The following is an 11,755-nucleotide window of genomic DNA, read 5'->3' on the forward strand; positions in this document are numbered from 1 at the left end:
TGACGTTTTATTATTTTATTATATATCTCATTTGATAAGAAATCTGTGATATCATTTTAGAAAGTAACATTCCAAATCATACAAACATTTTACAACTGCAACTCGTCATCTGTATTTAAAGAAAACAGCAGCATAAACCCATCAGAAGGCTAATGTAATTGTAATGTACCTCTGCATACGTTCTGTTATTCTGGTTTACAAGGCCGTATTAAGTGCAGAAGGAAAAAAGGGCTTTTTTATGGGTTAGGCTTTAATGTAGCAGATAAGCAACATGGAGAGTCAAGTCAATAAGTGAGGAGAATTAGACAAGGATACCAATTACACACACTTGCCTTCTATAAGAGCTTGCTACCTAGTTAAAGTGCCAGCATAGTGTCTATTGTTTTAAATATCACAGTGTTCACACAGATAATACACAGAAATAGGCAGGGTTGCATTTACTACACCCCATTTTTAATAAAAAACATTTTTCATAAACAGATATTTCCAGCTCTTGCATAGTATTGTATGAAAACACTTACAATCTTTGCTTTTACACGCAACCACATATAATGAATATACTAGAATTGCACGGCAACACTGAAAAACCTACATAATTTAGAAACTGAAATTTTAGTTATCTGAAGTCATTTTTTGCAGTGTCTCGCTCTTGCTGCCTAGTAAGTTGGTTAGAATTCAAATACTACAGAAATAATGCTTCAGAGAAAACCGATCAAGTGCCATTTACAAAGGTACAAAATATACAGCAAAGTTAACCTCTCGTTAAATAAAATATACAGATTAGCTGATGTTCCAAATCATTAGCTAACACCTTATTTTAAGGAATAAACTTGCAGAGAGCTTTTCCTCCCCAATATAGGAGAATTACACATCAGTTCCTTTCTCTGTATGCTTATGCAATGAGTCACGTTCATTTTAACTGCTGATAATAAAGGACTGCGTTGATCATTCTGCGGTGAGGGCCAAAAATGATCCCTGGTGGACTTGCAGTAAAGTCAATGGGAAACCCTAGAGATCAGTTTCCCCTAAGGTATCACAGCCTATCTAAATATTTATAGTAATAATGCCAATCATTATCACTGTGGTGGCTGTTAAACCTCCATGAGAATTCTCCTGTAACCTAGCAATCGACGTACCATTAAAATAAAGTGTTGCCAACATACTCCGCATTCGCTCTGTTGTTAAAACAGTGAGCTATGGAAACTACCTACTTATTCTTAAACTGATCTCCCTGATAATAAATGAGTTTTAGAAAAAATAGCATGTTCCCACTTAAACCAGCCATTGTAATTTAACAGTTTGGAATGAGTGGTAATTGCTTATATATTAGGTTAGCAAAGAGGTATAACACCAGCTGCAATTACAGCAGTGTCTGATGTTTACTCTTGGTCCAGGCGTATATTAACCATGGCAAAGCATCGGCCTATGCTCTGGAAGAATGGTACGACGAAAACATCTGTCAGGCTCTTCCATATAGTTTGCACTGAAGGCAAGACCATGAGGCAGGTTTTCACGAAAGGCACCACAATCCTGTAAAAGGGAAAATGGAAGATTTGAAGATTGCTGCTGCCATAGCACGGGGAAATCAGGATAACCAAACACAAGTGTGAGATCTTACGGAAGAGGAAGTGATTTCATAACTCTAAATCTCTAAACAAGTTGATTTTACACTCTCGCACTCATTCTCCGTCAATTTTGTTTGCTCACAGCCTCACACCTGCACACGCAGAAGCACCATGACGCATGTGGTCCTCTGGCCAGGATCACTTGTGTGCAACATGGCACAGGGGATGCCAGCTTTCTTTTCATCATGTCTCTGCTTCCTAATCGGCAACGCTGAGCTGATTTTTGGACATGCCTTTTACAGGGGTGAACTTTTGCTGTTCTCTCGCTGCTGCTGGAAGGGCTGGTGTACGTGATATGCTGCAACCCTGCTGCCACCCCGCTGTGGCTGAAGAGCGGGGTCATCCCCTAACGACTCATTTGCGCTACGGTCATATCTGAATGTGGGTCTTCAGGGCTTGACAGAAACACCACGTTCCCCAGTTTGAGTGACTGGGAACAGCGCTCTTTACAACCTGTTCTTGCTCTGCTGTCTCTTCTGGTGTTTCTTTTGTCCGTCTGTCCCTCTCAGACACACAAATCCACAGGTGCATGTGCACACCGCCGTTCGTGTCTCATTCCTACCAATCTAACATCGCTGCTGCTACAGGTTGCTACAGTGAAACAGAAACAGTAAAGCAATACCCAGTTACATCGGATTCCAGAGACATGCCCAACCGCAGAAAAAGGGGATCTTCCTGATACTCTAATGCTTTTCATTTGTGGGTGGGAAACTAAGGTAGAATGAGGTCAAAACTCCTGGGCAGGGGAAAGATCTTCTTATTCACTCGAGGTGTGTACTACTCCAAAGCAATGTCATTAGTGGTGGCTTACGCCAAGCATGCTAACAACGGAGGCGAGCCAGAAATGCACGTATGGGTGGCTCACGAGGGTCAGTGGATACATGATAACTGACCACACTGTTTTAAGTTATTCTCCTGTTTTAAACATTTACTGGCCAAAACCCCTGGTCGTTTCACTAAGCTGGATGTTTTTATTTGGGTGCAGACAAATTAAATGAATAATTTATGTAATACTGAAGTGGAACTAGAGCAAGGTTTTAAAAAAATCTCTGTGCCATATATAACACATTTCTTTCCTAAATTAGGTAGAAGCAGCTATGGATTCTCTTGATAAAGATGGTAAACTCTGTTCTAGTTTGCTGCTGCATTCAAAACTTAAGATCCTAGTCTTACGTCCATGTAATTCCATTGCAGAACTCTCATTGACTTTGGTTGGAATGTCAGGAAATATTTAATTTCCTATTTCATCATAGGTCTGAAAAATATGTAAGTATTGTGTATTTCCAATGAGTACTGCTCAGAATAACAAAGTAGAAGAAAACATTATACATTTAAAAAAAGTTGAAGCTTAGAAATGTAAAGAGTCAAAATGAATTCTTTTCAGTGTTTGTCTAACTGGATTCTCAGCTTTTATCATATCATGCAAGCCATATAGTAGTATGTCTATATGGCACTCTAAGCTAACACAGATGGATTTAGACAAGAATAGTTTTTCTAAAACCTTCTCTTCTTTTGTCTCTGTGGGAACAGCTAGTAATATACGCACCATATAGAGCTGTGAGTGTTACTGGAATAATGTGTCTCTAGTTTTAAATTGAACTCAGTAAACTATGCGGTTTATAACCACCTATAGTATCACTGCATATAGAATAGATGATTTCTAGAGAATAAAATTAGGGCTTCACATGTTAGAATACAGTTGATAAACATCAGTAACATAAAGGGAAAAAAAAAGATATTTCTCCAAGCAACACAGGGAAAACACCAGAAATGGCTACTCACCTCTTTTTCATTTCAGTTAGTTTATAAAGGCTATGTCACTGCTCCTTTGCTGCCATCTAAAATTAATTTGGCCTGCTTTTTTTTTTTTAAATCTAACTGAATTTCAGAGAAGCAGAAAAGCCTACATTTCTATTGGACCCTCTGTCGATAGGATCACACTATGCAAAAGTTTCACGGAAAGATGTAGTGAATCACCAGGACGTCATTAGGGAAGGCTGGAAGAGCGGTGATCATACTACCTGCAACTGCTGTAGAGGTCAGTCACGCAGTACCAGAACTCAACCTCTTTTGATAATGTTAAATATAATAAATAAAAAAATGTTTTGGCAGTGTTTTATAATCTTTTAATATTTGCTATCCAATTTTATGGTAAATACATGTGAAAAACAATGTAAGGTATCTCCATAGGAGGATATGTGAAACATGCTGGCAAGCACAGCTAACTAATGTAAGTGACTTTCAATTTTAAAATAAAAGTCAGTCTACTTAGGCAACAATTACTCAAACACCTTTCCTCAGAGAAGAAAATCCTTTACACCCAAGAAAGCACTAAAAATTATTTTCTAACTTTTAAAATATGTGTGTCTATATATGTGTCTACATGTATATAATAAGTACGCATCCTGTTCTGTATAGGATATGTTATCCTACCGTGTGGCATTTCCAGATCATCAGAGGGTGAGATGTGCCTTGTGTAGCGTGACCAGGCACACTTAAATAAATAACCAAGTGCCATTAGAAGCTATGTATTTGTTTTTGTGACCTGTCAAATAAACATTAACATATACATCCTTTACTCACAATGCTGTGGGTTTACCCCAGTCTGCACTTCTATTCACAGAGACGGTAACTGCTTGCTTGAGTAATGTCTACAGTGGAAGTAAAGTCAGCATATCAACATTTACTGCATTAATACTTACTAGTATTACTACTTGGTACAGCACCGGCAAGAAAATCACAGCTATGCTGAATTTGGTATCTAAGCTGAAGCATAGTCAAGGTATTTCAACTACCTATACGACCTCTCATTGAATCTTGCTATGCATATATCATAAAAACCCCATCTTTTCCCTAAGTAGAAGGAATCACCTCATTTGGGAACTGCTGAACTGAAAAGAGGAAATTACCCTGTTTGTTCCATCCTATCCTATATTCTCTTCTGTCTGTTCAAGGCACGACATCTACAAAGTTATACCCATCAACGTTTCTCACTTTTGCTCACATTACTTTTTTTCTGCTAATCCCTGAGGGAACATTGTCAAGAACCAAATGCCTGTCGGAAATGGCAGAGTACAATTTAATTCTCACTCATAAGGGCATTTTTAGTTTCTCAGGAAGCAGCTCAACTTTTCACAGACTTGAGCAATGTGTTTGGAGGAATGACTCGTTAATTCAGATTCCTGCTTCAAAGTGAAGAATCACATCTTCTCCCGTGAAGTTATTCAAAATGGAACCTCAGACATGTCTTAATGCTATTTGTCGAATACTATACCACTCAGTGGCTAAATTACCTAATTCCAAGTTTGCACATGCACTACATCATGACTTTGAATTGAAAGTCTTGTGTGGCTCTACAAGACAAGCAGGCATTGTGAATGGATGGCTAAATATTAGCTAGCAGTTGCAGAGCTTCATGTAGAGTCCCATTAACCCTTGGGATATTTATGAGTGAGCCAAGGGATAATCACCCAAGTATTCCAGGACCAATACATAGTATATGAAGTACATTAACACCAAACGTTATATGTCCCGGGACCTGGATAGACTGGAAAAGATAAAACCAAAAAGGAAGCAAGACAACATCCACCTACTTCCTCTTCAGAAGCCAAGGGATATATACTGGACATGAATGAAGAGGTATCGAGGCAACACCAGATCATAAGGTGGGTCTCCATGGCATAGCTATACTGTAATTTCTTTTCATTTCAGACAGGCAGTCGGGAGATGGTTTGGGGGTTGAGTATGATAGCAATAAGTTGTGTAAATGGAGTTGTGGAGAAAGAGGTAAGAGATGATGCATGTCTAAATCTACTTCTCTGCATATAAGTCCCTGGCTACATCTTAGCACTGTGAATGGAAGTTCAAGCCAAGAGGAGCTCTGAGTACCTACTGCTCTGGCTGATGACAAGAGCATAAAGCTGGCTGAGTCCTTGTACTTTAGAGCCACTCTCAGACCCAAGACCCAAGTTATGGATCCTCAAATGAAGCACTGATTCTCAGCATAAATATACCACGTACCAGAACTCTACTCAGACAAAACTACAACAAAGCCTATATGAGATTCAAGTGTTAATTTCCAAGAGGTGGCATACATGTGGCTTGGAACAAGAATCAGTCCCTGATCTACAACAAAGATCATGATTTTGCATGTGCTGCCTGGAAAACCAGCAGTGTTCTGCTCACGTTCAAAAATCAATAACCTTGACAGCCTCAGTCTAAGGACATGTTTGAAAGCTTGCTCAGATATTCACAGAAAGATGTTCACACTCAGTCTTGACAACTTCTGCAATCTGCGGTGAGAATGACAGCCATCAGTAAAGGAGAAGAAATGTGAAGAAGTAGCCTTCCTTGAACTAGCTTGTGTGTAGGTCACCAACCTGCTAGCTGGCACAGTTTCAGCCCATCAGTATCTTTTACTAGGTAATGTAAGACTGGACTCTAGCTCAAGCAGCTAGTTTGAGAACAGAACCAGAATATGTTCCTTCTTTACAGGCAAAAATGAAAATTAAAGTGTATTATTACATAATTCTTACTCAGCTTTCTTTTTGCTTTCCATGAAATCTCACATGTTTGCTTCCTCCTTTAGCAATCTTTTTGCTGGTGAAAGACAACACCTACTATCAGGTATGAGGGGTGCAACTCATGAGGTGCCCTTGATGCATGAGGAATGCTGAGTCAGACTTTTGTGGATTTTTAGCATGCTGACAAAACTGCAACAACATGTGTGACAATCAACAGAGCTTTGTGCCTGAGCACTTCCAAAAGTTGTTGAAACACCTCCGAATTTAGCCTCAGGAAAGGCTCCCCTACGACAGATCAACATCATCATCTCAGTGGTTTGGATGATGAAAGTGAGGCACAGAGACTCTGATAAGACCTCCTGCAGGCAGCCATGTGGGAGGGCATGCCCAGGGTTTTCCCATGACATTTCAACAGCTGAAGACAGAGTTATAATGGAATTCCCTTCCTCTCACCCACAAAACAAGGAGTTACTATTTTTTTCAGACCCAATGGGGCTACATGGGAGACAGTACCATGTGTTTAGGGTCCCTATGCCTCCACTGACTAATGCCTCTGATATCTGTTGCTCCTACGCTACCCTCTCAAATGCAGAAACATTGAACTCCTTACTCCCAAGAAATCTGGAACATGGAGAGCTGCAGAGAAGTTAACTTAGTCTCAGTGTGTTCCACCTTTGTGTTGGAACAAATCCAGCTTGTGGCTGTGGGAAGATAAGACAGTGCTGGCTTTGGATTGTAGCATTGGATGGGGTCCAAGGGGGTGCAGATAGCGTTACCAAGTTATGTGATTCTTTCACACCCATCCCAGGCACAAGGAAGATCAAAATGAATGATCACTTCTGTATTATTGACAATGAACACAGGGAAGGAAAATTAGTTGTTGGGGAAGCATGTGTGTTCACAGACAGCCAAGGGAAACTTTTCAAAATCAAATGCCACATTCAGACAGTCCTATTTCAGATGTACTGAGAACCCTAAGTTCCTGAGAGAGTCACTAGGGACTACTTCAATAAATAGAAGCTGACCTCTGAGTCCTGGTTCAGTGAAACTCATGCCTACATATCCAGGCTGTGAAATCCAGATACAAGATCATTCTGAAGCACAAAAACTTATTAGAGTCTTAATAAATTGGGCATCAATGAATTCTTCCATAGATATTCCACTACTGGAAATCTATATGCCCACCAAACCCTTCTGCAGTAGCATGGTACAGTACAGCACAGTGACAGCTGACAGACCTAAAAGTCTGGGCACACTATGCAGTGTCCATCATAATTTGGGGAGTAGCAGGTGGGCAGCTTTAAACTACATTGCAACTCCCTTAAATATTATGCAAACTTTATGCTCCAAAATTCAAGTTAATCAGTTTTTGAAGTGTCTCATGTCAATGTCGTCAACCCAAACTTCGATTCCACTTTTGAAAACCGAAATCTGTGCCCAAAACATTGCACCCACAGGTTCAGACAACCAATGTATTCCTATTGCATTGAGTTCGTTTCCCAGTTTCTGGATTATATTTTGCTTTCCTGAACAACTTCTTCATGATTCCAGTGTTACCCAAGACAAATGAGACTGCCCAAAACCCATGTATACAGAAAATCCTGGTTTGCAGGAATGACGTTGATAATCTGCATTCATCCCTTCCTCTGCAGCCTGCTGGATTCTCAGTTCTTTCCTCAACCTCATTCTGTTCCCTGCCTGTCTTCCTTCTCCACAACCACCTGCCTTTCTGGTCTCAGGGTACTCTTCCTGATATTTTGCCAGTATATTCTGTTTCAAGTATACCAGATTTTCTGTGACTTGGAGGGCTACTGTATTTGCCTGTGAACCCAGGCCATGGCCAGAAGCAGCTTTCCTGAGCTCAGCAGGGGTTCTTTGCTTAGGTGGAAGTGCTTTGGGGCACTGCACCTAGAGATAGCCATGTACCAGATGCAAGGCAGTGACAGTAGATTTTGTGGCAAGTAGCAAAGAAAGAGTGAGCTGGGCCCTCAAAAGCTTTCTTCAGTCTGTGAGGAAAAAGAATGAAAGACGTAACTGTACTGAGAAGGTGTCAAGTGTAAGTAATACTTCTGCCTGGGTCTTTCATTTCAAATACACGTTTTAACAACTTAACAACCAGTTTTTAAAAAAACAAGCAAGCATTATTATTACTCCAGAAGCCAGCCAAGGCAGTAGGTGCCATGCAAATGGTAAAACAGACTCTCTGCCCAAAGGAGCTTACACAGGCATGACAGACTGCTGGTGAAAGCAAGGCAGGGAACTGAATCACAGACAAAACACGTTTTCATTTCTCTCCCTTTAAAAATAAAGCGGATAATGTAAGTTGATCTGACTACCGGTGGTAAAGACAGTGACCAACAGTTAGGCACTAACGCTACAAGAGGAGAGTTCTGCTGAGCTGCCGGCAGAGCCGACGCACCGACGAGCAACAAAACGCACTTACCAGATGTGCAGACAGCTAAGCACCGCGAAGACGATCCCCACCACCAGGGCCAGCGGTATGGCAAGGACCAGAGTCAGGAGCTTGTAGATCAGGTACTTGCTGAGCTCAAAGAGAGCGTGGCTGCAGATCCAGACTTTGTCGAAGGAGTGGGTTAGCTCGGGCTCCGCGATCACATCTTCGAACCCCAGCTGGAACAAGAAGCGGCTCTGCCGTTACGCGGGGCCGGGACGAGGGGAGACCGCCGGGGACCCCCGCCCGCCGCCCCGCCGAGGGCCCCGGCCCGGCCGCCGAGCCCGAGCCCCGGCCCCGCCCGCCCCGCGGCCCGGCGCAGCGCCCGCCGGGCTGGGTCCCCGCCGCCGCGGGCCGGCTCGCACCTGGAGGTGGGCGTTGAGCCCGTGGGGGTCGCGGTCCAGCTCGTCCTCCGCGCTCTTCCCCGCCTCCGACAGCGCGGGGCCGCCGCTCCGCGGGAAGTTCTCGTCGTCCATGAAGATGCGGGTGTCCGCCTTCTCCGTCTCCAGCCCCATGGCGCTGCCCGCCGCTCCGCGGCTCCCGGCCCAGCCCTGCCCTGCCCTGCCCCGTCCGCTGCCGCGGCGCCCGCGGCCCCGCCGGGCTGGGGCGGAGCGGGGCTGCCCGGACACGCCCCGCGGGCCGCGCCGAGGCCGCGCCGCCGCCGGGGCCGGAGGCGGGAGTAGCCGGGAGCTCCCCGGATCGGGAGTCGGGGTGGGCGCCGCGGGGCAGCGAGGGACCCGCCGCCCGAAGCGCCTGCTAGCAGCCCGCCCGGCCCTCGGCTTGGCGGCCGCTTTATGGGTCGGGACTTCCAGCCGGGCTCCCCCTCCAGCTGTCCGGAGGCGCCGGACGTGTTTGGTTTCCCCATTCATCTGAAATCCCCGGCCAGCGGGCCCCGCGCGGCTTTCACTGCGGCCTCACGCATGACTGAAATTTGTAGGAGCAAGCGTTTGTGGCATTGCGACAGCAGGCAGCAGGAAAAAAGTTGAGGCGGTTGTGCCTTAGGCCGTATTGGGTGGCATCTGCTGCCCTCTTTCCAGCCGTGGGGAGTAAGTGGAAAAGAAGGGGGGAAGAAAGGCGCGTTGCCACTGCCCACCAAGGTTCCCATGTCCAGCCCCACCGGTCTGTCACACTTCAACATTACTTACTTGGCTCATAGTCGCTGAACGGCCTAACTGTTGCCGCGATAAAAGAATGCATCCATCATTACTGGCTATTACTGTGCCCTCCTTGGATTTTAGCTTCAGTTCATACAAATTATTTCCTCTGTTTTATTTGAGAACATGTTTTAAGCCTAAGAGTGATCTATATAAAAGTGAGCAAATTGCTATAGTGACTGCTAAAAGTATTTGATAATATTGATAGGCAGCGTGAGCTCATGAGCTGTCAGGAGTACATTCTTGCTGCAGTCAATAACCACGATGACCCGTCACTCTCAGAAAGAGAAGTGACATTACTAATCAATGATCCAGGCTTGTTAAATTAGAAGGAAGATGGTACTGGTAGTTTTCTTTAATTTTCACCGCTGCATTAAATTAAGAATAGCTTTAATCTTTCAGAAGCTCACAGGAAAGTGATATAAAAATAACTCTGCAAGGTCTGGGTAGGAAATCACCTAATACAATGCTCTGGACCATATCGCATTGTTCTTGACCGGATAACTTCTGCAGAAAAGCTTTGCATCTATGTGTAAGTCGTGTTGATGCTTTTTTCTCCCACGCTGATGAGTTTAGTGCTACTGGTGTCACGTAAATGGTTTGGAACCAGCAACGTAGCTGTGGCTCATTAAGTACAAAAGCCTGCAAATACGAGTTTACAACAGGTTCAAATGCAAGCAAAGAACCAGCGTGATGACTCAAGACATTCTTATGAGCTGCATTTCTACCCTCCCCAATTCCTCTTTGTTCAGTGAGTGGGAGGAAAAAAAAGGCCAATTGACAGACTTGAGGTTCAGACCCACCCTTCAGGGTGCTTCTGTCCAGCAACTATTATTTTTTAGCCTGTAGATATGGGGAGCTGAGTGCAGCCCAAAGGCATTCAGCAGGCTTCTGGTGGCTGCTTGGGTGAGGAACTGAGATTTGCGTTTGGTGCTGCTGAAAAGCAAGGTAGGAACAACCAGCAGAGGACCCCAAACTAACCTCTTGGCTACTGAAGTCAGGGCATACTGGTTTATGTCAGCTACTTTCTACCTTCCCCCTCACTAGAGGCATGGATGGGGCGCATGTGCACAGCCAGGGAGCTGCTTTTGAACAGCTCTGCCCATTTCCCAACCACTCCTGCTGCATCTCACTACCAACCAGCTGGAGCAGCGAGTCCATAGTTCCACTTGCTCAGCTCCACCTTTGCTAACAGCTAGGGGGTGGTTCTTCTTGCAAGGTCACCCAGATCACAGTCTGCCACTGGGGAGTGGTCTTGCAGTATCAGACCCCTTCATAAAAAATCAAATAGCACTTTTTGTTAATGCCCATCTGTTTTTTGAAACCTGCTAATGTAATAGCTGATAAATGTTGATGTCTGTCAAGACAGCACCATGGAACATGAAGAGTTTTCCTTTGTAATCTCTGAGGATTTGAGGATTTGAAATGAAGCGGTGATGCAATTGCTCCTGAAAGAATAATATTTTTTATTAAAAGCCTGTTTAGAAGCAATAAAGGCTCAAGGCTGTAGACGACTTGGGATGTTGTTTATTAAGAACTCCTTAAAACATGCTGTTTTCAATAACTCTGGTAGTTATTTTGGAAATGTTTTGTATATGAATTATCAAGTGAGGTTGATGGCAAAGCCTGAGCAGTGTCAAGCTCTGATCCCTGACTTTTCTGGCAAATGTACTGAAAGCAAGGAGGCATATACAGTGTTCAGTAGGGGGGATTCTTCCACTTTCCTCCCAGGGCTGCCAGGCTCAGCTTTCTGCCAGCATGGCTGGACAGAACAGTTTGAAAGACGAAAGTAAGAATAGAGAGCAATGACCACAAACAGGGTGGAAATCTTCTCCAGTCTATAATGTTCTGTAATATCCTTCGGACAGATATTTTTTTTTAAATCTCTGTGCAGGTAACAGCCAAAGAATTACATCATGTGACACAAAATGTGTGTGTATGTGTGTGTGTGGACCACACTTTGGCCCAGGTGTAGTTCTTTATGGTGCTAAACTTATGCTT

General features: G+C 43.8%; 1 protein-coding gene across 1 annotated transcript; it reads right to left on the minus strand.

Moving 5' to 3' along the window:
* Positions 1–9,148, minus strand: CAV2 (caveolin 2). Its single transcript, XM_076330495.1, has 3 exons — positions 8,966–9,148; positions 8,592–8,779; positions 1–1,530 (listed from the first exon to the last, which is right to left on the minus strand). The coding sequence occupies exons 1-3, from the start codon at positions 9,113–9,115 to the stop codon at positions 1,380–1,382; spliced, it is 489 nt and encodes a 162-aa protein (XP_076186610.1). The 5' UTR covers positions 9,116–9,148; the 3' UTR covers positions 1–1,379.
* Positions 9,149–11,755: the final 2,607 nt, after the last annotated feature.

The sequence above is a fragment of the Aptenodytes patagonicus genome, chromosome 1, assembly GCF_965638725.1.
Source record: "Aptenodytes patagonicus chromosome 1, bAptPat1.pri.cur, whole genome shotgun sequence".
Taxonomy (NCBI): Eukaryota; Metazoa; Chordata; class Aves; order Sphenisciformes; family Spheniscidae; genus Aptenodytes; species Aptenodytes patagonicus.